A 25,978-nucleotide genomic window follows, 5' to 3' on the forward strand; every position below is an offset into this window, starting at 1 on the left:
TGTGGTAAAAAATTTAGCCAATTTCACCATATTTTCGAATCCGATCGAATTAGTCAACCGATACGTAGAATATATATATATGCACATATTCTAATTCTATATAGAAGATTAGAAGTATAAGAACTTCCACACACACACACACACACACACACATATATATATATAAACACACACACACACTATATATATATATATATATATATATATATATATATATATATATATATATATAAACACACTCACATATATCTATATATGTATATATATATATTTATTAGAGTTAATTACATATAAGTGTATCTTTGAATGTTTTTTTAGCCATAAGGCCACCAACTAAGTTTTTCCCTCATAAAGCCACTAGATTAAGAATGGTGTTATATTTTGGATATAAAAACTAACATATTTACATAAAATGCCACTAGAGTAAAAAGTCAACAACTATTCTCTCTCTCCTCTCAGGCGAGGTCTCCGGTCAACTCCGGCCGACTTCCGGCCGACTTCCGGCGAGTCTCCGGCGACCACAAAAGCTACTGTCACTAACATTAAAAGCTACTGTGACTAGCAACAAAAACTACTCTGATGAGATTTCCGGCGAGGTCACAAAAGCTACTAACACTAGCAATAAAAGCTACTATCACCAGCAACAAAAGCTACGCTGGTGAGATTTCCGACGAGGTCACAAAAACTATTATCACCAGCAACAAAAGCTACGTTGGTGAGATTTCCGGCGAGGTCACAAAAACTACTATCACCAGCAACAAAAGCTACGCTTGTGAGATTTCCAACAAGGTCACAAAAGCTACTGTCACCAGCAACAAAAGTTATTGTCACCGACATAAAAAGCTACTGTCACCGACACAAAAAGATACTCTCACCAGCAACAAAACCAATTGATTATCCATGTTGATAGTGTAACACAAATCTCAAACAACAAATGCTAGAGATACGAAATCACAACATAAAGAAAACTGAATTTCATACAAAATCCTAATTTTCCAATTTGATAAACTATTGACATAAAAAAACTTAAAATCAATCAAAATGAAAATAGAAAAGCTACTGACATCAGCTTGAAAAGATACTAACATAAGTACAGAAAGCTACGATCGCTATGATGGAAAACCGCTATAATAGTTACAGAGAGGTACTGATTTGAAAACAAAAGCTATTGACATTAGCTTGAAAAGATACTAACATAGACACATAAAGCTACTATCACTATATTGAAAAGCCACTAGAACAATTACACGGAGCTGCTAGCTTTTCACTTGGGGCAAACTGCATCAACATGGCATCCAAGTGCTTGAAGTGACTCAAAAGGCACAGTTCTTCCAGGAAAACCTGCAGGTAGATTAAGTAAATTATGCTTCGCAAATGCGAGAGATCTAACATTTTTATTGTTAACTACAATTATAGGTAATCTGTTTACAGAAACAGGTCATAAAACCCTCTCGATCTTAATTGTGAATCAAAAACCCTAACTCAATCGATTCCAATTCAAATTTCCAAAGTAAATCAAAAAATCTCATCAGCAAAAAAAAAATACATGTACCTTTGAGGTCAGAGGAGAAGGTCCGAGCAGAGATTGCAGTAGAAGACGAAGAAGAAGTAACAGCGAGAGCCATTTCTGAAATTGAAGCAATCCAATTCGGTCCGATTCTGGTATAGGAGTCCTCGACATCGAAGATCGGCGCTCCAGTTCGGCCGAGGACGGCGGGAGACGCCAGAGGTCCTCTCCAGCAGCGACTACTTCAATTTCTCAAACGAAATTTGAAAAATTACTGAGAGGAAAGAGTAGTAAAACCGTAGAAGGCGAAGCAACGAAGACCGAGGTCGACTCACTCGCGGAGGAGAACGAAGATCCGGTGAAGGCAAAGCTCATCGAAGACGCGCGGTGTTTTTAGAAATTGGACGCCGGAAGAGACTGGACTCACTCGCGGAGGAGAATGAAGATCCGGTGAAGGCAAAGCTCATCGAAGACTCGCGGTGTTTCCAGAAATTGGACGCCAGAAGAGACTGGACTCACTCGCGGAGGAGAACGAAGATCCGGTGAAGGCAAAGCTCATCGAAGACGCGCGGTGTTTCCAGAAATTGGATGCCGGAAGAGACTGGATGGTGCACCGAGGAGAGAGAGAGAGATGAGAATGCGATCTGTTTCAAAAACATCAGTTTATCGAGAGAGAGAGAGAGAAGGTTGAGGGCAAAATAGGTATAGCATAAAAAGGAGCTGATGGTTTTGGGCCTCAAAGTGGCCTTATGTGTACAAAACAATTTAGGTGGCCTTATGACTAATATAAGTCTCAAAGTGACACTTCTCTGTAATTTTCTATATTTATTATGTGGTAATGCATATATATCTTTTCATGAGCTTCACAGTTCACATATTGCAAAGAAGAATAGCAAGGTCAAGTGCTCAAGGAGAAGAAGAAAGATAGTAATAGAAGGCCAGCAGCCCCAGCTAGCCATTTTTTCTCACTGATTATACATTTCTACAAGCTTCCATAATCCATTAATCCATATATATGTTATTATGTTTATAAACTCAAAGTTTCACACCCACAGTCCCACACACACACACACACACACATATATATATATAACACATATATATTATATATAAACACACACACACAATGACACAAATATATATATATATATATATATATATATATATATATATATATATATATATATGTGTGTGTGTGTGTGTGTGTGTGTGTGTGTGTGTGTGTGTATATATTTATAAACACACACACATATCTATATATATATATAATATTTTACGGGCTTTTACGGGCCGGGCCGGGTTTTTGCGGGCTTTAGGCGGGCCGGCCCACTACCCACCGAGGCGGGCTTTTGCGGGCTTTTTAACGGGCCGGGCCGGGCTAAAAGCCCTCCGGGCCGGCGGGCCTCCATCGGCCCACTTGATCCGCGGGCTTTTTGATGAGGCGCCTTCTGGGTAGCCCGTGCAGTCAACCCATTGGTAGCCTTCTGGGCTAGGCAAGGTGCTTCTGGGCCTTCAATTTAGTTGGTCACTGACGTGGCTGCACTTGCTCTGCTGGGCAGGCCTTACTGCTTTGGGCCTTCGGGTCAGCCACTTGGGCTGCAGAAACCAGAAACAACTACAGTCCTAATTTTTCTTTTTCCAATCAATCAATCCAAAACATATACAAATAAATAAATCAGATAGGATTAGGGTTCATGCATCATGGTGATTTTTCATATTCAATCAATAGGCTCAATAAGCATGAATATAAAATTAGATTTTGGAAAACATTACTTGATAAAGAATGGATGAATTCAGCTTATTTGTGCAGAACTGAGAAGGCTGTCTTCTCAACCAATCCAAGAGCTTGTTTGTGATTCAGATCCTAAACCAGATTGAACGATGATCCTTCTTTGGTTGATCAGCAATTTTAGAGCTTTTCGTGCTGATAACGTATTGTAAAATATAAAGTGAGAGAGTTTGAGAGAAGAGAGAAATGACGCAGAGAATGGGATGTGTTTCTGTTCATCTCACCATGAGGTTTATATAGGACTACCTCAGATATACAAAAGATAACTATTCAACGATTACACCAATCACTTGTCTGATTACAAATCAATCAATCGCTAATTATATTATGTTAATCATCAATCAATCCTAATTCGCGTATATCACGCAACACTAATTGGTATTACATAAATAGCCACATTAATATTTACAACAGCCGCGCCGCTTCAACGGAATTAACTTCAACTTGGAATGGTCAGTCACATTTAACGTATAGATGGATGAAATTGACCGGGAGGGATTGCAAGTGCTAGCTCAACTGATAAACACCGAAAGGTGGTTGCTTACTGATAAACACCGAAAAGTGGTTGCTTAATTGTTTGACTGTAAACAACCCGACTGTACAATTCCAATCAATAGCACATTCCTTCTTCTCTCTTTGTAACATCACTAACATGCATGCCTTCAATTCACTGCAAAATTTCATTGTATGTGGTTGCCTTTCATTATGTTCCGCATAAATGATGGTCCATCTTCGACTTTATTTCTTTAATTACGAAAACTGCATGTAACCAACAATAAACGTGGTTGGCTAGGTTGCCTTCATAAATGACAGTGTATATACGGTACAGATTTGCAAGCCCTAACCTAACCATGCACGAAATTAAATACATGCAATATAATATCAACATATATAGGCTAGAGACCAAAGAGGCCTAAAATAGCAAACACAGTCCATGAGTCCCTGTAAACTTCAAAATGGACCAGAGGAAAGGCCGGAGGTTGATACTCTTCCCATATCCCTTGCAAGGCCATATAAACCCTATGATTGAGCTGGCCAACATGCTACACTTCAAAGGCTTCTCCGTAACAATCATCCATACCAACTTCAACTCTCTCAACCCTTCAACCCATCCAAACTTCACCTTCCACTCAATCTCAGATGACTTATCTGAAAGCGAGGCTGCTGAAGAGGATAGTCTCCTTGTTCTTTCTTATCTCAACGCAAAGTGCAGTGAACCTTTCCGGGAATGCTTGGCCACCTTGTTGTCTAGTGTAACAGAGGAGCCTGTTGCTTGCTTGATCTGTGACCCACTCTTTGACTTCACTCAGTCAGTTGCTGAGAGCCTCAAGCTCCCAAGGATTCTGCTAAGGACCAGTGGCGCTTCTTCCACTGCTGTCTATTCTGCATTTCCACTCCTGCGGGAAAAGGGTTACATTCCAAAGCAAGGTACATACAGGTTTCAAGTTTCTTGCTAAAAGGGCAAAATGTAGATTAAAAATCTTTCCATTATATTGCTTGAACTTGTCTATCGCTTACTTAGGAATCCTTACAGTTTCCTGATTTCTATTTTTGACACTAGATTCTCGACTGGAAGAGACGGTGACAGAGCTTTCCCCTGTCAAAGTTAAAGATCTTCCGATGATCCACAGTTCCGACCCAGAAAGATTTTTCAAAGTAGTACGTGCCTTTACATCTGAAACCAAGGACTCATATGGGTATATCTTTAACACCTTTGAAGACCTTGAACAAGATGCACTGGCCACAATTCGCAAGGAATTTCACATTCCAATTTTCCCAGTAGGTCCATTTCACAAGTGTGCCCCAGCAACCATTTCTACAAATAGCTTACTATTACAAGACCGGAGCTGCATTTCATGGCTAAACACTCAATCACCAAAATCTGTTATCTATGTTAGTTTCGGGAGCATTGCTGCAATAAACGAAGCTCAGTTTTTGGAGATAGCCTGGGGACTAGCCAACAGCAAGCAATCCTTTTTGTGGGTGATTCGACCCGGGTTAGTTCAAGGTTCAGAATGGCTAGAACCACTGCCTAGTGGTTTTCTTGAGAGCTTGAATGGAATGGGACACATTGTGAAATGGGCACCACAAAAAGAGGTGCTTGCCCATCAAGCTGTTGGAGTATTTTGGACTCACAGTGGTTGGAATTCTACATTGGAGAGCATCTGCGAGGGAGTCCCTATGATTTGTATTCCATTTTTTGCTGATCAAATGGTGAATGCAAGATACGTAAGCGATGTTTGGAAAGTAGGATTGCAGCTAGAGGTTGGTATCAAGAGAGAAGAAATTGAAATAGCAATTAGAAGACTTATGATGGAGAAAGAAGGGGAAGAGATAAGAGATAGAGTGGCAAAGCTAAAGGATGAGGCAAATCTTTGCCTGAGACAAGGCGGCTCTTCATACCAATCTTTGAATGACCTAGTTAATCACATTTTAGCATTAGAATCATTTGAATAAAACTTGATTGGAAGCCAGTGATTGATTAGAAATGTGTAAGTGTGGGACATCAGTTACAAAATAATATATAGATGTCATCTTATGCACTACTTAAAGTGTTATTGACTACACGTAATTAAAAATTTCGAAAAATATTAGAAAGAAAGTGAAGCAAGTACGTATTTTGATCAAATAATGAGTTCATTACAATGCAAAAAATGGATACAAGTAATATGAACAATACAATCAGAAGCAACTAAAGAGCCTACTGAGTAGTAAATGATTTATAAAATAAAATATAGAATCATTTAGTTGTAAAACTTGATTGAAAGTCAAGATTGATTAGAAATGTGTATGTGGGACATCATTTACTAAATAAAATATAAATATCATCTTATACGCAACTTAAAGTGTTATAGACTCCACGTAATTATAAATTTCAGAAAATATTAGAAGGAAAGTGAAGCAAGATTGTATTTTGATCAAATAATGAGTTCATTACAATGCAAGAAATCGATATAAGTAATATGAACAATACAATCAGGAGTCACTAAAACACCTACTGAGGAGTGAAGGAACTATGTGTTTGTTCTATGTAATTCAGTGATCAGTGCTGTGTTTTGTGCAACTTGGGTAGTATATGCTGCAAATTAGAGGTCTACATCTAGCTAACAAGTGGCAAATAAATTAAAACCACGAGAGACGTAACAAATAAAAATTCTAATATACAATGTTATCTATATATAGGCTATATATAGTGCTACGGTTTGGTCTTTCTTCATAATAAACACATACATGTAAAGAAAGAAACAACATTGAAGCAATTTAGACTCCAGGAGTCAGGATCGAGCAAAGGAGATTCAAACCAGAGCCAAGCAACTACATTTGCTCTAAATTTTAATGGAGCAAATTAAGAAAGGCCAGAGGTTGATACTCTTCCCATTACCGTTTCAAGGCCATATAAACCCTATGCTTGAGCTAGCTAACGTTCTATACTTCAGAGGCTTCTCCATAACCATCATCCACACCAACTTCAACTCTCTCAACCCTTCAACCCATCCTCACTTCACCTTCCATTCAATCCCTGATGGCCTATCTGAAACTGAGACCTCCACAAACAATCCCCTCCTCCTTCTTTCTTGTCTAAATGCGCACTGTTGTGATCCATTCCGAAACTGCCTGGCTAACTTGTTATCTGATGATGGTTCAGAGGAGCCTATTGCTTGCTTAATCACTGACCCTCTCTTTGACTTCACTCGATCTGTTGCTAAGAGCCTTAAGCTTCCAAGGATGCTGCTAAGAACAGGAGGTGCCTCATCAACTATTGTTTATGCCGCATTTCCACTTCTGTGGGAAAAGGGTTACCTCCCAAAACAAGGTTAGTACGTTTCTCTGAAACACCTAGTTGCCTGCTATTGCCCAAGGTTTATATGCCTAAGGCCCACAAAACTACATGACTAAATGTTGGTATCTAACTATCTACTGCTTAATTGTATCATGTATTTTCCAATTATCCTCAAACTTAGACAGCTATCTTTTTACTGTTTTATTAGAATCTCAACTAGAAGAGCCAGTAGTAGAGCTGTCACCGCTCAAAGTCAAAGACCTTCCAATGATGAACTCTTGTGATCCACAGGGATATTATCAATTTATAACCGAAATGGTAAATGAAATCAAGACCTCAGATGGAATTATTTTCAATACTTCTGAAGATCTCGAAGAACAAGCACTAACTACAATCCGACAAGAATTTCACATCCCAATTTTCCCAATAGGCCCATTTCACAAATGGTTCCCAACCTCCTATTCAAATAGTTTATTATCAGAGGATGAAAGTTGCATTTCATGGCTAAACACTAAAGCACCAAAATCTGTTGTCTATGTCAGCTTTGGGAGCATTGCTGCAATAAATGAAGCTCAATTTTTGGAAATAGCTTGGGGACTAGCCAACACCAATCAGCCCTTCTTATGGGTGGTTCGACCTGGATTAATCCAAGGCTCTGAATGGCTCGAAAAATTACCTCAAGGGTACCTGGAGGCCTTAAATGAGAAGGGTCACACTGTGAAATGGGCACCACAGAAAAAGGTGCTGGCTCATCCAGCTGTGGGACTGTTCTGGACTCACAATGGGTGGAATTCAACTTTGGAGAGTATATCTGAGGGGGTGCCTATGGTCTGTATGCCAAATTTTACCGATCAAATGGTAAATGCAAGATATGTAACTGATGTTTGGAGAGTTGGGTTGCAGTTAGAGAACGGGATCGAGAGAGGCGAAATTGAAAAAACAATTCGAAAACTAATAGCAGAGAAAGAAGGAGAAGAGATCAAAGACAACATGTCAAAGCTTAAGGAGAAGACAAATCTTTCGCTCAGAGAAGGTGGCTCTTCATACCAATCTTTGAATGGCTTGGTTAACCATATTTTATCATTATAAAGTCACTGATTGATCAAAATGTGTCTGTAGCATATCATCTATAGGCCAAACAGAAAAAACAGAAGAAAAGTATAATACATCAAACTGTGGTTAGATCTACTCCAGTATTTATATGTAATTCTATCAAGTTTATAAAGCTTACTGTTCTAATTCAGGTCTCATCGTCTACTTTCGTCAGCTTGTTCAGAGGAACAAGCACATGAGTGACAAGTGGGACGTAATGTTGTCTCTTAGATGCTTTAGCTTCCTATTTACCTCACCTGTATCCCCCCCCCCCCCCCCCCGGGCTTACAATGCCACACAAATTGGCATAATTAAACAGTTGTAAACAGGTAGAGAGGTGAAAGAGTCGGCAGGACTATATGAAGGTGCACATCTACCTGGCACATGCTGCAAATTAAAAATGAGAGAAGCTATATTCTCTACGGCAATTTGCCAAAATAATGAATGACAATAATAGATAGGCAGTTGTCTGCTCTTTGTTTATGATATATAGGCAAGTGTACAAAAAGAAAGACCAGTGAGGTCAACGAAAAGCACTAATCAACAAGAAAAGAAGAAACTACACAGGTCTATTAGAGCAGACAATCCAACCAGTCAAGCAAACCAAACTGCCGGAACAAGAAGAGATCCTAGCAAACAGAGTCAGGCCATCTAAATTCAAATGGAGCAACTTAAGAAGGGTCGGAGATTGATACTATTCCCACTGCCCTTTCAAGGCCATATAAATCCCATGCTTGAGCTGGCCAATATTTTACACTCGAAAGGCTTCTCGATAACCATAATCCAAAGCAACTTCAACTCTCTCAACCCTTCAAGCCATCCCCACTTCATCTTCCACTCAATAGATATTGGCTTGTCTGAAAGCGGAACCTCAACAAAGGATCCGCTCCTTCTTCTTTCTCGTCTAAATGCAAATTCTCGTGAACCTTTCCAGGAATGTTTGGCTACGTTGTTGTCTGATGTTTCGAAGGAGCCTGTTGGTTGCTTAATCACCGACTCCGTCTATGACTTCGCTCAATCTGTTGCAGAGAGCCTAAAGCTGCCAAGGATTCTGTTAAGGACTGGGAGTGCCTCTTCATTTGCAATTTATACTGCATTTCCACTTCTTCGAGAGAAAGGCTACCTCCCAAAACAAGGTGAGTTATACTAGAGGAATTAGTATTTACATTTCACCTAGATTTCTCTTATATAGCAGACTATCAAATGTACACAGTTACACTTTCATGTTATTAGCTATATCTTGCTCAAGCACTTGTACCCACTAGGCCACTACTTATCACACACTTGGCAAGTAATATTTCCCTTTCCATTTTGGCTTTAGATTCTCGACTAGAAGAGGAAGTGACAGAGCTTTCACCTCTCAAGGTTAAAGACATTCCAATTATCAACAGTGATGGTCCAGAGAGATTTTTTAATCTAATAGCTGACCTGGAAATTCAAACCAAGACCTCAGATGGATTGATTCTTAATACTTTTGAAGACCTTGAAGAACATGCACTGGCCACAATTCGCCAGGTTTATCCTATTCCAGTTTTCTCACTAGGACCATTTCACAAATGCTACCCTGCAAACTCTTCTCTAACTTCAAGTAGCTTATTAGCACAAGACCAGAGTTGCATTTCATGGCTAAACACACAAGCACCAAAATCTGTTATTTATGTTAGTTTTGGGAGCATTGCAGCAATAAAGGAAACTCAGTTTTTGGAGATAGCCTGGGGACTAGCCAACAGCAAGCAGCCCTTCTTGTGGGTTGTTCGACCCGGATTAGTCCATGGGTCAGATTGGCTTGAAGCATTACCTAGTGGGTTTCTTGAGACCTTGAATGTTAAGGGGCACATTGTTAAATGGGCACCTCAAAAAGAAGTGCTTGCCCATCAAGCGGTTGGTGTGTTTTGGACTCACAATGGCTGGAATTCTACATTGGAGAGTATCTGCGAGGGGGTACCTATGATTTGTATGCCATGTTCTTCTGATCAAATGATGAATGCAAGATATGTAAGCGATGTTTGGAAGGTCGGGTTGCAGTTACAACATGGGGTCGAGAGAGTCAACATTGAAAACACCATTAGAAGACTAATGGTGGAGAAAGAAGGGGAAGAGATCAAAAACAGAGTTTTAAGGCTAATGCAGAAGGCAAATTTTTGCCTCAAACAAGGTGGCTCATCATACCGATCCTTAGATGCCTTGATCAAACACATTTTATCATTTAAATGAATTGTATTTCCAGACTCATAATCAGTCATTGATTATAACGTGTATGTAGGTCATCATTTACAATAAAAAAAAAAATCTAGTAATCTTATTTTAAGTATTATAGATAATGACAAATAGTTTTACAATGAATGGGCTGGAAACAAAGACCTTTCTCTTTCTAGTCTTTTTATGTACGAGTTGTAAACCCTTGGGCAGTTGTGCACTTGTGCCTAACTAAAGATGCCACCTGCAACTTGCAATAAATTATATTCAATGTTATCAGGTACGATATTTTATTGTGTTATGGCCTTATGGGAACACATTAGTTTGTCTCCTATGAAAATGTTGTTGGGTTGAGTGGAAAGGTTGGTGAGGGCGGCTGTGTGAGGACGTCAAACTAATGCTGCAAATTAAAGAAGACCAGTTATTGGCTTCTGTATGCCTAACAAGAAGAGGACTTGGACAAGAGAAACACAGAATTCAGAAGCCAAGCAAACTGAGTCACACTAAATCTAATGGAGCAAAGGAAGGGCCGGAGATTGATACTCTTCCCACTGCCCTTTCAAGGTCATATAAACCCCATGCTAGAGCTGGCCAACATTTTACACCTGAAAGGCTTCTCCATAACCATCATTCACACCAACTTCAACTCTCTCAACCCTTCAAGCCATCCACACTTCACCTTTCACTCAATTCCTGATGGCTTATCTGAAAGTGAGGCCTCCACAAAGGATATCATCTTCCTCGTTTCTGTTCTAAATGCTAAATGTGTCGAACCTTTCCGAGAATGCTTGGCTAGCTTGTTATCTGATGTTTCAGAGGAGCCTGTTGCTTGTTTGATATCAGACGCTATCTTTCACTTCGCTCAATCTGTTGCCGATAGCCTTAAGGTCCCGAGGGTTGTTTTAAGGACTGGGGGTGCTTCTTCATTTACTGTTTTTGCTGCATTTCCACTTCTGCGTGAAAAGGGCTACATCCCAATACAAGGTTTGGTTTCATACTTGGTTACTTCTCTGTCTTGCATGTTTGGTAATTGATTCGTAAAATGTAGATTAATCAGGATAATTTGGTACCATTACCTGATGCTTAAGATCTAGAAAACTAGAACTTAGCAGTTAATGTATAGTTCTAATTAGCATCTCTTTGTATTAGTCCAGCAATATCTATATGACTCTGTTATTACTCATTGCTTGAGCCCCTCTAATGGCTATTTACCAGTTAACATCACACTTGACAACAATACTTATTCAATTGATCTGTTCCTATTTTGGCATTAGATTCTCGACTAGAAGAGCCAGTGGCAGAGTTCCCACATCTCAAAGTCAAAGACCTTCCTGTGCTCAAAGGGTGTGACTCAGAGGAATATTATCAACTAGCAGACGGCATGTCAAATGGAACCAAGTCCTCAAGGGGACTCATTTTTAATACGTTTGAAGACCTTGAAGAGCAAGCACTGGGAAAAATTCGACAAGAATTCCCCATTCCAATTTTCCCTATTGGACCATTTCACAACTGTTTCCCTGCAGCCTCTTCTTCACTTCCCTTGTCAACAGAAGACAAAAGCTGCATTTCATGGCTAAACAGTCAAGCACCCAAATCCGTTGTCTATGTTAGCTATGGGAGCATTGCAGCAATAAAGGAAGCTCAATTTTTGGAGATAGCTTGGGGACTAGCCAACAGCAAGCGGCCTTTCTTATGGGTGATTCGACCTGATTCAATCCACGGAGGTTCCCAATGGCTTGAACTATTACCTAATGAATTTCTAGAGAACTTGAACGGGAGGGGGCACATTGTGAAGTGGTCTCCCCAAAAAGAAGTGTTATCACATGCAGCCATTGGAATCTTTTGGACTCACAGCGGCTGGAACTCTACACTGGAAAGCATTTGCGAGGGAGTTCCTATGATTTGTATGCCATGTTTCAATGATCAACTGGTGAACGCGAGATATGTAAGCAATGTCTGGAAGGTTGGTTTGCAGTTAGAGTCGGGGGCAGAGAGAGGTGACATCGAAAGAACGATTAGAAAACTAATGGTGGAGAAAGAAGGGGAAGAGATCAGAGCCAGAAGCTTAAAGCTAATGGAGAAGGCGAATCTCTGCTTCAAACAGGATGGCTCTTCATACCAATCCTTGGACGGCTTGGTTAAACATATTCTATCACTAGAATCATTTGTTTTTCGAACTCAGTGAATCCCCAACATGGTCTTGGGAAATTCATTTAGGTTATCTATGAGGGCTACAAGCTCATAAGAAGTTGAAAGAGTTTGTTTTCAGTTTAATTAGTTGTTGTGTTATCTTTGAATAAGTGTGGAAGTCCTATTCTACAGGGAATTGGTTTGTGATGACCAATTCTTTAGGAGTATCCCTTAAGCTTAGGAGTCATAGTTTAGTCGTTGTTTTCATGTTGTAGTCGTTGCTTTCTTTTCGTATAGTTGGTTGCTGTTTTGCTATTTAAGCAAATTGATCCGTCAATGTTAACGTTAGTGATCCGTGGGATCTCTAGTTAGCTTTAGAGAGAGAGAGAGAGAGTGACACGAGATGTATAGTGGTTCGTCTCCCGCCTTAGCGGGAAACTACGTCCACTTGAATGTTACACTAGTGTGTTGAGCCTTGCGGCTCAAAGGGATTACAAAAGATGTAATGGGATCGATTTAGTTGTGGGAGGAGGCATTCCTTTTATAGGTGAAGGAAGTCATCTCCTCGACATGGTTTTCGATGTGGGACAAGCAAAGATAACTATTATAGTGTAGAAAGCCTAGTTTGTGAGGGCATGTTGGCAAGGCCGGGAAGGTGGCTTCCCGGCGACGGATTTGCCACTTCCGGATACCGTGGCGTAGCTTGAACCTAGGGCTACAAGATGCAAGTAGCGGTTGGGCGTCACCATGGCTTTTGGGTGTCCCAAAGAGGGTGTTACTTATGCTTGGTGAGATAGCAAACTAGCATTGCTAGTAGAGGTATCTACAGTCAATAAAGAAGTACTTTGAATTCCAGAAATTTCTCTTCTTGTTTACTGTTTTCTGTCAAAGTTATTTTCTATCAGAAGTAGTGCTAATGTACTTGAATTTATCCATGTTTTAATAAAACTAGCAAAGCCACTTGCATTTTCAACAATGTGCACTGAAGCTAAAATAATATCAACAACTAAGCCAACTCAGTTATTCATTTTAATCGATTATCCTGGAGAAATATAGGAAGTTAATAAAATTATTATGCAAAAACAAGAAACTGAAAGAGAAATTCTTCAAACCCGGAAAGGTGCGTTCATGGAGATCAACCAAAGCCTTCTCTTCATTGTCTGCAAGTAAATCTTTATCAGCAAGTGAGCAAACGCTTAATTGCGAAACAATAGGGGATCGATTCGTTTACGGCTCCTTGTTCGACTTGTTGGGCCGGGTTGTTGTTTCGTTTTCTTTTTGGGTCTAATCATCAACGGGTTTTTTTTTCTTCAGTATAGACTCAGACATACTCCTTTTTACTTTATTTATTTAAAATCATTTTATCGTTGTAAATTTGTTCGGTAAATTTTCACTGAACTCTAGGGGACTATTCGGTAAAGAACTATCGAACATCTCATTAAGTCTCAACAAAGTTTTACCGAACACATGAAATATAAATTTTTATATATATATATATTTTTTTAAATATAAATATAAGTGAATAAATTAAGTAAATTATAATTTAAAAGATAATTTAAAAATGTATAAGTAAGGTGAAAACTGAAAAAGGTATGTAAGATGAACAAAGAATTTAATAAAGTGGTAATAATCGTAACCTTTAGTGGTGGAGATCTCTGAGATTTTGAAAAGGGACAATTTGTAGGAGTTCTTAGCGCATTGGATTTCATCTTAATATTGAGAGAGGTGTGTTTTAATTAAATTTCTGCCATTCCTTTTTAATTGCAAATATATACTTATGCCAGTATTAGATGAATTCAAGAAAAATTGTAAATACATGTATATGTAATCTTATATAATTAAGCCTTTTTTTTTTGATAAAAGACAATTTTATTAACCCGAAGAGATATTACATATAGTGGGAATGATCCAATGTAGCTTCATGGATTCCTAACACATTAGACGTCCAATCACTACTTATATCCCAAACACTTCCTTGAGTGCAACAGGCGGGACTTACAAGAGCTAAACAAACTCAACCCCAACCCCAAACCAAAATAACCTTTAACCAGTCCTAAGTATAACGATACCACCCCGCCACCAACAAAAAGATGAACTGTTTGCACCCATTCGGACACCGCGTTCCAAAACAGCCAGACCACGTGTAAGGGTGATTCAGCGTTCCATTGAGAGCCAGACAGCACCGCCACAAACCAAGAAAACAAACAAGCCCTCACCCACAAAAGGAGGAGCTAAAACCAGACCCTCACAAGGAGGAATTTAACCCAGACCCTCACAAGGAGGAATTTAACCCAAACGCACCAACAACAAACACCTAAAAACAAACAAAAGAAACAGCTAAACAACCAGATCCAAAAACAAACCATAGAGGCCCAAGAAACAGGCCCAGCCCCAAGACCACCCCCCAGCAGCAGGCAAGCGCAGCAAGCAGAAACTGCAGCAATCACCCAGCCCCAACCGCCACCATGCCGTCGCCACGCGTCCACACATCGTCTCGCCGAACCTCTCCACCGCTGCACCGCCCTGACACGCCACAGACAAACCCGCATCAAGCTGACAACCCCACACAGAACCAAAAAACGAGATCGGGACCAGTCCCTTCCAGGATCGGCATCGCCTCAATTAGATCTGGGAAGCCACAGCCCAACAAGCAAGGACGATGACGAAAGAAGACACCACCAGATTTCCCAGATCCGTCGCTGCACCACCGCTGCCATCACCCACGAGCCGGAATAGCAGATCGAGATCAATCCATCCAAACCGGAGACGACAACCCATCCACTTACCCAGAGCTACGCCGCTGCAATGGAACCCCATCACTACTCAGAACACCAGCCTCCCCTCCCAGACCAGAACGCAGTGGCGGAGAGCCATCGGCGTTCGGCCGGGAGAGAAAGCAACTCCGAATTTCCTTTCTGTTTTCGTCTCGCGCGTGGGGCGCGTTCTCCACCTCACTTTTGAGCAGTGCCTAAGGTTAGAATTAGCTATCTTATATAATTAAGCCAATTCTTGAGTGAATGGTTAAATTTTTGAAGTACCATATATGCCCTCATATAATATAAATATTAATAAATAAATCTTATATAATTAAGCCAATTCTTGAGTGAATGGTTAAATTTTTGAAGTACCATATATGCCCTCATATAATATAAATATTAATAAATAAACTATTTCTATATGAGGATAAGACAGTTAATAGAGTATATCATATTTGAAAAAATTGCAATACCTCCTATAAAAAAATAGAGAAGCTTCTTCAAAATTTTCTGCAACATTAATGAAAAAAATAAAAAATAAAAGTCAATTGACATGTGCAGAGCACATATTAAAGGGCTAGTCATATATGAAACGGGCATCGTGGGTTGGTCTCCAGAGTAACTAAGATGCTTCTGAGCCTCAACTCCTCTTCTTCTTCAGAGTAATCATATATCATGCGCTAAGAACTCCTCTTCTTCTTCTTCACAAATGCTACCCTGCAAACTCTTCTCTAACTTCAAGTAGCTTATTAGCACAAGACCAGAGTTGCATTTCATGGCTAAACACACAAGCACCAAAATCTGTTATTTATGTTAGTTTTGGGAGCATTGCAGCAATAAAGGAAACTCAGTTTTTGGAGATAGCCTGGGGGCTAGCCAACAGCAAGCAGCCCTTCTTGTGGGTTATTCGACCCGGATTAGTCCATGGGTCAGATTGGCTTGAAGCATTACCTAGTGGGTTTCTTGAGACCTTGAATGTTAAGGGGCACATTGTTAAATGGGCACCTCAAAAAGAAGTGCTTGCCCATCAAGCGGTTGGTGTGTTTTGGACTCACAATGGCTGGAATTCTACATTGGAGAGTATCTGCGAGGGGGTACCTATGATTTGTATGCCATGTTCTTCTGATCAAATGATGAATGCAAGATATGTAAGCGATGTTTGGAAGGTCGGGTTGCAGTTACAACATGGGGTCGAGAGAGTCAACATTGAAAACACCATTAGAAGACTAATGGTGGAGAAAGAAGGGGAAGAGATCAAAAACAGAGTTTTAAGGCTAATGCAGAAGGCAAATTTTTGCCTCAAACAAGGTGGCTCATCATACCGATCCTTAGATGCCTTGATCAAACACATTTTATCATTTAAATGAATTGTATTTCCAGACTCATAATCAGTCATTGATTATAACGTGTATGTAGGTCATCATTTACAATAAAAAAAAAATCTAGTAATCTTATTTTAAGTATTATAGATAATGACTAAGAGCAAGTTCACCCGTGGGTCACCAGGTCACCCATTATTCACTACTTTTTAGTGTTAATTTCACCCTCTGGGTCACGGGCACAGTGTATTTCGTGCCCTGAGTCACGAGCACAGTGTATTTCGTGACCCAGAGAATGAAAATATACACTAAAAAGCAGTGAATAGTAGGTGACCTGGTGACCTAACGGGTGAACTTACTCTAATAATTTTACAATGAATGGGCTGGAAACAAAGACCTTTCTCTTTCTAGTCTTTTTATGTATGAGTTGTAAACCTCGGGCGGTTGTCACTTGTGCCTAGCAAAAGATGCCACCTGCAACTTGCAATAAATTATATACAATGCTATCAGGTACGATATTTTATTGTGTTATGGGAACACACATTAGTTTGTCTCCTATGAAAATGTTGTTGGGTCGAGTGGAAAGGTTGGTGAGGGCGGCTGTGTAAGGACGTCAAAACTAATGCTGCAAATTAAAGAAGACCAGTTATTGGCTTCTGTATGCCTAACAAGAAGAGGACTTGGACAAGAGAAAGACAGAATTCAGAAGCCAAGCAAACTGAGTCACACTAAATCTAATGGAGCAAAGGAAGGCCCGGAGATTGATACTCTTCCCACTGCCCTTTCAAGGTCATATAAACCCCATGCTAGAGCTGGCCAACATTTTACACCTGAAAGGCTTCTCCATAACCATCATTCACACCAACTTCAACTCTCTCAACCCTTCAAGCCATCCGCACTTCACCTTTTACTCAATTCCTGATGGCTTATCTGAAAGTGAGGCCTCCACAAAGGATATCCTCTTCCTCGTTTCTGTTCTAAATGCTAAATGTGTCGAACCTTTCCGGGAATGCTTGGCTAGCTTGTTATCTGATGTTTCAGAGGAGCCTGTTGCTTGTTTGATATCAGACGCTATCTTTCACTTCGCTCAATCTGTTGCCGATAGCCTTAAGGTCCCGAGGGTTGTTTTAAGGACTGGGGGTGCTTCTTCATTTACTGTTTTTGCTGCATTTCCACTTCTGCGTGAAAAGGGCTACATCCCAATACAAGGTTTGGTTTCATACTTGGTTACTTCTCTGTCTTGCATGCTTGGTAATTGATTCGTAAAATGTAGATTAATCAGGATAATTTGGTACCATTACCTGATGCTTAAGATCTAGAAAACTAGAAATTAGCAGTTAATGTATAGTTCTAATTAGCATCTCTTTGTATTAGTCCAGCAATATCTACATGACTCTGTTATTACTCATTGCTAGCTGGAGCCCCTCTAATGGCTATTTACCAGTTAACGTCACACTTGACAACAATACTCATTCAATTCTGTTCCTATTTTGGCATTAGATTCTCGACTAGAAGAGCCAGTGGCAGAGTTCCCACATCTCAAAGTCAAAGACCTTCCTGTGCTCAAAGGGTGTGACTCAGAGGAATATTATCAACTAGTAGACGGCATGTCAAATGGAACCAAGTCCTCAAGGGGACTCATTTTTAATACGTTTGAATACCTTGAAGAGCATGCACTGGGAAAAATTCGACAAGAATTCCCCATTCCAATTTTCCCTATAGGACCATTTCACTACTGTTTCCCTGCAGCCTCTTCTTCACTTCCCTTGTCAACAGAAGACAAAAGCTGCATTTCATGGCTAAACAGTCAAGCACCCAAATCCGTTGTCTATGTTAGCTATGGGAGCATTGCAGCAATAAAGGAAGCTCAATTTTTGGAGATAGCTTGGGGACTAGCCAACAGCAAGCGGCCTTTCTTATGGGTGATTCGACCTGATTCAATCCACGGAGGTTCCCAATGGCTTGAACTATTACCTAATGAATTTCTAGAGAACTTGAACGGGAGGGGGCACATTGTGAAGTGGTCTCCCCAAAAAGAAGTGTTATCACATGCAGCCATTGGAGTCTTTTGGACTCACAGCGGCTGGAACTCTACACTGGAAAGCATTTGCGAGGGAGTTCCTATGATTTGTATGCCATGTTTCACTGATCAATTGGTGAACGCGAGATATGTAAGCAATGTCTGGAAGGTTGGTTTGCAGTTAGAGCCGGGGGCAGAGAGAGGTGAAATCGAAAGAACGATTAGAAAACTAATGGTGGAGAAAGAAGGGGAGGAGATCAGAGCCAGAAGCTTAAAGCTAATGGAGAAGGCGAATCTCTGCTTCAAACAAGATGGCTCTTCATACCAATCCTTGGACGGCTTGGTTAAACATATTCTATCACTAGAATAATTTGTTTTTTCGAACTCAGTGAATCCCCAACATGGTCTTGGGAAATTCATTTAGGTTATCTATGAGGGCTACAAGCTCATAAGAAGTAGTGCTAATGTACTTGAATTTATCCATGTTTTAATAAAACTAGCAAAGCCACTTGCATTTTCAACAATGAGCACTGAAGCTAAAATAATATGAACAACTAAGCCAACTCAGTTATTCATTTTAATCGATTGTCCTGGAGAAATATAGGAAGTTAATAAAAGGACTAAATATTCGTTACTTCTCATACTTTTGCATGAAAAACAGTTTGGTCCAAAATTTTAAAATTAAACAGTTTAGTCCTTATTCTTCCTAATTCTCACACAACATGTCCTAAAATGACTACTATACCTCTCACTTTTTATTTTTCTCTCTTTTTATTTTTTATTTTTTCTGCCTCTCTCTATACACACACACACACACACACACATATATATATATATGTGTGTGTGTGTGTGTGTGTGTGTGTGTGTGTGTGTATATATATATATATATATATATAGAGAGCGAGAGAAAAAAAAGTGAGGGGTATAATAGTCATTTTAGGACATGTTGTATGAGAATTAGAAAGAATAAGGACTAAACTGTTTAATTTAAAAAATTTGGACTAAACTGTTTTTCATGCAAAAGTATGAGGAGTAACGAGTATTTAATCCTTAATAAAATTATTATGCAAAAACAAGAAACTGAAAGAGAAATTCTTCAAACCCGGAAAGGTGCGTTCATGGAGATCAACCAAAGCCTTCTCTTCACCGACTGCAATGTTTTCCCGCCAAAATTACGTCATCGCCGCCGAGGCAAGTAAATCTTTATCAGCAAGTGAGCAAACGCTTAATTGCGAAACATAGGGGATCGATTCGTTTACGGGTCCTTGTTCGAATTGCTGGGCCGGGTTGTTGTTTAGTTTTCTTTTTTCTTCAGTATAGACTCAGACATGCTCCTTTTTACTTTATTTATTTATTTATTATTATTATTTTTATTTTTATTTTTAAGAAAAGACTCTAACATACTTGGATCGAGGATACTTTGTTCACTTCACACTTTACTTATAGATATATATATTTTTTTTTTAAGTTACAATTATAGATAATATTTTATTAGTAACTATATTACATCCTATGAAACATTTACATCTATATCAAGGTTTCATTATTAATCTCATCTTTCATGTTTAAATCTTAACACCTTAATTTAGCATTTAACATCAAATTTAATTATTTGTGATTCTTGAATTCTATCTTGCACTTTGTTCTGTAATAGTTTATCGAACATTATGACACTATTTGGTAGAAATCTATTGAACGTTTTTGTATTATTCTGGGTATTGCAAATGACTTTAAATGATTTTATCGTTGTAAATTTGTTCGGTAAATTTTCACTGAACTCTAGGGGACTATTCAGTAAAGAACTATCGAACATCTCATTAAGTTTTAACAAAGCTTTACCGAACACGTGAGATGATAATTTTTATATATTTTTTTTCTGAGTTGTAAGGAAATTTTACACCTAAGAGTAATTTGAGAAGTATAAGTGAATAAATTAAGTAAATTATAATTTAAAAGTTTATTTATATATATATTTTAAATAATTTAAAAATTTATAAGTAAGGTGAAAACTGAAAAAAAGTATGTAAGGTGAACAAAGAATTTAATAAAGTGGCAATAACCGCAATCTTTAGTTTTTTCTATTTTGATAAAAGTATGTAACTCGAACTCTTCAGAGTTCTTCTTCTCTCTCCCCCGGAACCCTGATCTTGAAGAAGAACTTCAAGGACATAGGCATATAGCACATCCGGCCTTGACCATCAATGGCTGAACACTGAAATCGATGTGGGGTGTAAAAACTTTTTGAGAATGGTTTTAGTCATGGAATGGACCGAAAGACAGACAGCCCAATTTGTTTGAGAAAAACTTTTTGAGGTGAAATCCTCTTAAGACAGATTCAAGTGAGGTGTAATCTCCTCAAGGCAAATTCAAGTAAGGTAAAGTTCTCGCAAGATAAATTCAAGTGTGGGCCGGGAAATTCCTTCAAGGTGGATATGAGTGAGACGTAATCCCTTCAAGGCAAATCTGAGTGAGGCGTAATCCTTTCAAGGCAGATCTGAGTGAGGTGAAATCCCTTCAAGGCAGATCAAAGTGAGGCGTAATCCTCTAAAAGAGAATCCAGGTGAGATGAAATCATCTTCTAGAGTTCTAGACTTCTAGTCAAAGAGACGGACCAAACGAGAGACGGCCCAATCTATTTGGGATTTTGGGGGAGCTCTAAGAAGGTCAAATCCCTTCGAGGTGGATCAAGATAAGGCAGAACCAGTTAGCGAAATTAGTCAGCTTGGCCATATATGTAGCAAGCAAGAAGCACTCTCAATGTACGTTGTCTTGAAAGTGGCGTAATGAATTCATTAATGCATGACTTTCAGACTTTGCACACCACTATGCGCACTACTTGAGATATCCGATCAAATTCACTAATAAATACTTAGTGAGGTGAACATTCAAATGAGGCAATGAACTTTGTACACTCTGTACTATTTAAATACTTACTGACTTAGGCATCAGAGTATCATTTACATGTACCCCTTTTTTATTTTCTTATAATTTGACTTGCCTACATCGATTTAAATTCAGAGGGCGTGACGGACATGAGGACATTAACTGCAAAACTTTCACTCTCACTCTAATTAGGTGATGAGATCTTCTCCTGAATTTTTTCGCACCAACTCGATATGGTTTGTAAGTCATGACGGTCCTATATTAACTCCTCCCTTTAAAACAAGTCCTTTTCCCCATCATCACTAGGCCAATTCCGTCCATGATCGTCCGTATGCGGGAGACTCTCGTCTATCATCACGCAGCTGATGGTACCGAAAAGGGCTGAGTGATGAAGGTCCAAAGAGAAAATAAACATAGTCGTACGATAATGTACTTTACATCCACGTACTCTCTGCAACTCCATTACAGATAGAGCAGATTGCCAAGCCTTGGGATTCCAAAAGGAATTTTTTTTGGCTGGAAACTGGAGATTAAGAGAGGTAGAAAGCCTCCATAACCTCAGATTTTATTGAAAAAAGAAATACAAAAGGAGGGGGGCCAAACCAAACCTCCAAGCAAAAGTCAAACAACTAAACTAGCACCAACTAACGAACACCAAAGTTTGGTAGTCCTAGTCTATCTTTATTACAATTAGCATGAATAAAAGGAGTTGAATCCCACCAAATGAAACCAACAGAGGATGAACCATAATTTGCTAAAGCATCGGCAACATAATTACCTTCTAGGAAAATATGTGAAGATCAGAATTACATCTGCTAAATGTAGTGCAAGCAATTATTTCACTCTGTACGAAGCTTCCAAGAAACCAAATGAATTGGGCAAAAGGAATTAAACATACTGGAGTTGCGACTATTTGAATTGGCCAAAGGTTATAGATTGACTAGGCCTCATCAACGGGCCGGGCCGGGCCGGGCCAGACCTTACTCCATTTTTAAATAGTAGCGGGCCGGGCCGGGCCGGGCTTTATTGTAAATTAAAGGATCCAAGCCCATCCATTTAATGCGGGCCTCGCGGGCTTTTTCGGGCCGGGCCGAGCTAAGCCTTGTGGGCTTTTTCGGGGCGGGTTTTGCGGGCTTTATTTACAAATAAATCTTTAAAGATAATATTTTTTATAAACTTATATTTATATATCATACACTCCAAAGAGAAACCTCTATCAACTTAAATAAATTGAGAAAACCGACCGTTGGATGAGATTATTATAATAAATTATGAGTGTGGTAAAAAATTTAGCCAATTTCACCATATTTTCGAATCCGATCGAATTGGTCAACCGTCGTTATTTGTATGTTTTCTTGGTTGACCGATGACATGACGACCGCGAAACGTGCTTATTTTTTCACATCATGTCTGTAAATATTCCATCGATGGATGTGCGTGGACATAAGATAAAAATTTCAATCTTAATTGCAAAGATGTTGGCCTATATCAATTTGCCTCCTAAAGTCGTATGACTTGTATATTGCATTTAAATTGTTGAGGTTCATTCTAAATCAACCATGAAGTGGAAAATGAATTTAGAGAAATCAACCGCTCGATTGAGAGATTGTAATGTTTTATGGTGATTGTAAAAAATTCAGCTAATTTGATTCTCGTTTCGAATTCGATCAACTAGGTCAAATTTAGTTACTCTTATAAACCTATATCTATATATCATACACTCCAAAGAGCAACCCCTATCAATTCAAAGAAAATGGAAAAATGGACCGTTGGATGAGATTATTACAATAAATTATGAGTGTGGTAAAAAAATTTAGCCAATTTCACCATATTTTCGAATCCGATCGAATTGGTCAACCGTCGTCACTTGTATGTTTTCTTGGTTGACCGATAGCATGACGACCGCGAAACGTGCTTATTTTTCACATCACGTTTGTAAATATTTCATCGATGGATGTGTGTGGACATGAGATTAAAAAAAATTAATTTTAATTACAAACACATTGGCCTATACCAATTTTCCTCCTAAAGTTGTATGACTTATACATTACATTTAAATTGTTGAGGTTCATTCTAAAGCAACCATGAAGTGGAAAATGAATTCGGAGAAACCAACCGCTCGATGGAGAGATTGTAATGTTTTATGGTGGTTGTAGAAAATTCAGCCAATTTGGTTCTCGTTTCGAATTCGATCCACTAGGTCAAACTTAGTTACTCTTATAAACATATATTTATATATCATACACTCCAAAGAGAAACCCCTATCAATTCAAAGAAAATGGAAAAACCGACCGGTGGATGAGTTTATTACAATAAATTATGAGTGTGGTAAAAAATTTAGCCAATTTCACCATATTTTCGAATCCGATCGAATTGGTCAACCGATATGTAGAATATATATATGCATTAATGCACATATTCTATATAGAAGTATAAAAACTTCCACACACACACAAATATATATATATATATATATATATATATATATATATATATATATATATATATAAAATATTTTACTGGCTTTTACGGGCCGGGCCGGCCCACTACCCACCGATGCGGGCTTTTGCGGGCTTTTAGCCCTCAGGGCCGGCGGGCCTCCATCGGCCCACTTGATCCGCGGGCTTTTTGATGAGGCCTAAGATCGACTTTATAAGGTCGAGCTGGTAGTGATTTACCTTATTGTACTGAATTACGTAGTAATATTTATTATAGAATGGCCACGAGCTCGCCGTTGATTTCCAAATGTCCACCTGCATTTATGATTGTCGTTCATAGAGTATTGTTCCGGTCCAAATTGAACGACGACTGTGGTGATGAATCTGATGATCATGATCAAATTATAAAGGGAAGAACATCGACTTCCCTTCATTATCTAAAAGGTACCTTCCACTCACATCTAGCCCAGGAAATAAGGGGAGGGTGTCAATTACAAATACCATCTTATCTGTTTTATTTAGTCTCTCGCCTTTATGAGGTTGATTAAACACCATGGCATATTTATACAATATATAAGATTTTGTGCTAGCTATTTTGGTTGGTAAAAATGTCAATTTACCCAAATTTAAGCTACACTAATCTCACTTACTCAAACATCTTGTAAGATTACTCACTTACCCAACAAATTACATATTTTTTGCTCTAATATCCAATTAAGCTGATTTGCTCACCTAATGGACAATTTTAAGGGACTGTGAGGGACAAATGCATCTAAACCACATGTATTAAATATAAAAGCAGAAATTATAACAACTTAAAACTGTGCATTTATTTTCAGCCGTCAGATTCACTTGTCCCTCACAGTCCTTTAAAAACTGTCCCTTAGGTGAGCAGACATTTCCAATCAACTATTATTTTATTATTTTTTGTTTATTTTGAGACAATTTTGCCCTCCCTCCCTTTATCACTTAGAGAGACAAGTCATCGGAGACTTCACGGACTCCAGTCACCGGTCGCCGAACTCCGGTCACTGGTCACGGGCAGCTGATAGCAGGAATCCGGTCACCGGCCGCAGGACTTCGGTGGCCGGTCACCGGAGTCCCGTGAAGTCTCCTAAGAGGTCGTCGAAGACTTTTATTGGGGGACAATAATAATTTTATTGGGGCAATAATAATTTTATTGAGGGGCAATAATTAGTACAAAATGAGCATTTTCTTGTATATCCAGGGTCGAACAAATTTAGAGGATGGTTGCTAAAAAAAAAATTGATCTTTTTTCTTTTATTAAGAAGGAAAACGAAAAAAGAAAATTGATAAAAGCACCCAAAAAACTGATCTAAGTGTTATAGTCCCAAACCAGTAGCTTCCAAGCTCACTATGCCAATACACCATGATTAGAGTCATCAAAACATTGATCAGTAGGACCCCATAAATAAAAGAGACCAGCAACCACGTTTTGTGAGCTTGAGACAACAGCAGTCCCATGAATAAAAAAGGGAAGAGCAACCGTGCTTGTCAGCTCGAACCAACAGCACCTCCAACTCCTAGAACGAGTGAAAGCGTGACGTAGCAACTTGGAAGCACCGAGCCCTTCCTCCTCAATGGAACCTGTAATTAGGAAAAGAAGATAAATCATCACGAAACATAATTCAAATCAACATCATACATAATAACATAAACAACCCACATACAAATTCATTGAGATGATTCAAAAATCCAACTCACATAAACTTCTCTTCAGCCTACAAGTCCACTGCCCAGTTCAAGTTTCCCTTTTTCCAATTCTGAACTCTGTGTTTGGCTCCAAAACCAGTTGGCTTGCAAACTGTCTCTTTTAAGCGAGTGATTGCGCAGGCGTGCCAGCACCGCGGGGTGCAGTCGTTAGGGTAGTCCCTTGACCTGACTTCTTCTTCAAGCGCTGTGGACGAGGAGAGCACCAACCTCGTCACAGGGTTCTTCTCTAGCCTTTCGGAAAAGGACTTTTGCCTTACGGATAAGGACTTTGGTTGTGATCTCTTGCGTTCACCGAATCGATACTTAGTATTGTAGACTAAGCATAGCAATCAC

General features: G+C 39.2%; 7 protein-coding genes across 9 annotated transcripts; 6 read left to right on the forward strand and 1 right to left on the reverse strand.

The window, feature by feature from the left end:
* Positions 1-915: 915 nt before the first annotated feature.
* Positions 916-3,523, reverse strand: LOC133717827 (uncharacterized). 3 transcript variants are annotated; one of them, XR_009849967.1, is made up of 3 exons: positions 3,281-3,523; positions 1,553-2,108; positions 916-1,341 (listed from the first exon to the last, which is right to left on the reverse strand). XR_009849967.1 is itself a non-coding variant. In XM_062144570.1 (3 exons), the coding sequence occupies exons 1-3, from the start codon at positions 1,880-1,882 to the stop codon at positions 1,219-1,221; spliced, it is 360 nt and encodes a 119-aa protein (XP_062000554.1). In that variant the 5' UTR covers positions 1,883-2,658; the 3' UTR covers positions 919-1,218. The 3 variants fall into 3 exon arrangements, 1 of the variants encoding a protein (XP_062000554.1); XR_009849966.1 differs by having other exon boundaries at positions 918-1,341; positions 1,553-2,151; XM_062144570.1 differs by lacking the exon at positions 3,281-3,523 and having other exon boundaries at positions 919-1,341; positions 1,553-1,749; positions 1,843-2,658.
* A 650-nt stretch (positions 3,524-4,173) lies between these two features.
* LOC133715298 (UDP-glycosyltransferase 76F1-like) lies at positions 4,174-5,785 on the forward strand. Its single transcript, XM_062141741.1, has 2 exons — positions 4,174-4,724; positions 4,858-5,785. The coding sequence occupies exons 1-2, from the start codon at positions 4,253-4,255 to the stop codon at positions 5,751-5,753; spliced, it is 1,368 nt and encodes a 455-aa protein (XP_061997725.1). The 5' UTR covers positions 4,174-4,252; the 3' UTR covers positions 5,754-5,785.
* Positions 5,786-6,488: 703 nt separating this feature from the next.
* LOC133713390 (UDP-glycosyltransferase 76C2-like) lies at positions 6,489-8,316 on the forward strand. The gene is made up of 2 exons (XM_062139396.1): positions 6,489-7,110; positions 7,286-8,316. Exons 1-2 carry the CDS (start codon positions 6,633-6,635, stop codon positions 8,164-8,166), a joined length of 1,359 nt encoding a protein of 452 aa, XP_061995380.1. The 5' UTR covers positions 6,489-6,632; the 3' UTR covers positions 8,167-8,316.
* A 253-nt stretch (positions 8,317-8,569) lies between these two features.
* Positions 8,570-10,480, forward strand: LOC133713392 (UDP-glycosyltransferase 76F1-like). The gene is made up of 2 exons (XM_062139399.1): positions 8,570-9,305; positions 9,491-10,480. The coding sequence occupies exons 1-2, from the start codon at positions 8,831-8,833 to the stop codon at positions 10,381-10,383; spliced, it is 1,368 nt and encodes a 455-aa protein (XP_061995383.1). The 5' UTR covers positions 8,570-8,830; the 3' UTR covers positions 10,384-10,480.
* A 253-nt stretch (positions 10,481-10,733) lies between these two features.
* On the forward strand, positions 10,734-12,642 carry LOC133713391 (UDP-glycosyltransferase 76F1-like). The gene is made up of 2 exons (XM_062139398.1): positions 10,734-11,349; positions 11,640-12,642. Exons 1-2 carry the CDS (start codon positions 10,878-10,880, stop codon positions 12,548-12,550), a joined length of 1,383 nt encoding a protein of 460 aa, XP_061995382.1. The 5' UTR covers positions 10,734-10,877; the 3' UTR covers positions 12,551-12,642.
* Positions 12,643-14,585: 1,943 nt separating this feature from the next.
* Positions 14,586-16,702, forward strand: LOC133716884 (UDP-glycosyltransferase 76B1-like). Its single transcript, XM_062143528.1, has 2 exons — positions 14,586-14,592; positions 15,879-16,702. The coding sequence occupies exons 1-2, from the start codon at positions 14,586-14,588 to the stop codon at positions 16,616-16,618; spliced, it is 747 nt and encodes a 248-aa protein (XP_061999512.1). The 3' UTR covers positions 16,619-16,702.
* Positions 16,703-17,159: 457 nt separating this feature from the next.
* On the forward strand, positions 17,160-19,075 carry LOC133715180 (UDP-glycosyltransferase 76F1-like). The gene is made up of 2 exons (XM_062141572.1): positions 17,160-17,779; positions 18,071-19,075. Exons 1-2 carry the CDS (start codon positions 17,308-17,310, stop codon positions 18,958-18,960), a joined length of 1,362 nt encoding a protein of 453 aa, XP_061997556.1. The 5' UTR covers positions 17,160-17,307; the 3' UTR covers positions 18,961-19,075.
* The last annotated feature ends 6,903 nt before the right edge of the window (positions 19,076-25,978 follow it).

Source organism: Rosa rugosa, chromosome 6 (genome assembly GCF_958449725.1).
Source record: "Rosa rugosa chromosome 6, drRosRugo1.1, whole genome shotgun sequence".
NCBI classification, from domain to species: Eukaryota; Viridiplantae; Streptophyta; class Magnoliopsida; order Rosales; family Rosaceae; genus Rosa; species Rosa rugosa.

Bases quoted from the DNA above. Each gene is read 5' to 3' on its own strand.
- LOC133717827 (XM_062144570.1), bottom strand. From the start codon at position 1,882: ATGAGCTTTGCCTTCACCGGATCTTCGTTCTCCTCCGCGA. The intron at 1,750-1,842 runs GTGAGTCGACCT...GAGAAATTGAAG, and splicing joins ATCTTCGTTCTCCTCCGCGA to TAGTCGCTGCTGGAGAGGAC. The intron at 1,342-1,552 runs GTACATGTATTT...ATCTACCTGCAG, and splicing joins CTTCTCCTCTGACCTCAAAG to GTTTTCCTGGAAGAACTGTG.
- LOC133715180 (XM_062141572.1), top strand. From the start codon at position 17,308: ATGGAGCAAAGGAAGGCCCGGAGATTGATACTCTTCCCACTGCCCTTT. The intron at 17,780-18,070 runs GTTTGGTTTCAT...TTTTGGCATTAG, and splicing joins GGGCTACATCCCAATACAAG to ATTCTCGACTAGAAGAGCCA.
- LOC133715298 (XM_062141741.1), top strand. From the start codon at position 4,253: ATGGACCAGAGGAAAGGCCGGAGGTTGATACTCTTCCCATATCCCTTG. The intron at 4,725-4,857 runs GTACATACAGGT...TTTTGACACTAG, and splicing joins GGGTTACATTCCAAAGCAAG to ATTCTCGACTGGAAGAGACG.
- LOC133713390 (XM_062139396.1), top strand. From the start codon at position 6,633: ATGGAGCAAATTAAGAAAGGCCAGAGGTTGATACTCTTCCCATTACCG. The intron at 7,111-7,285 runs GTTAGTACGTTT...CTGTTTTATTAG, and splicing joins GGGTTACCTCCCAAAACAAG to AATCTCAACTAGAAGAGCCA.
- LOC133713391 (XM_062139398.1), top strand. From the start codon at position 10,878: ATGGAGCAAAGGAAGGGCCGGAGATTGATACTCTTCCCACTGCCCTTT. The intron at 11,350-11,639 runs GTTTGGTTTCAT...TTTTGGCATTAG, and splicing joins GGGCTACATCCCAATACAAG to ATTCTCGACTAGAAGAGCCA.
- LOC133713392 (XM_062139399.1), top strand. From the start codon at position 8,831: ATGGAGCAACTTAAGAAGGGTCGGAGATTGATACTATTCCCACTGCCC. The intron at 9,306-9,490 runs GTGAGTTATACT...TTTTGGCTTTAG, and splicing joins AGGCTACCTCCCAAAACAAG to ATTCTCGACTAGAAGAGGAA.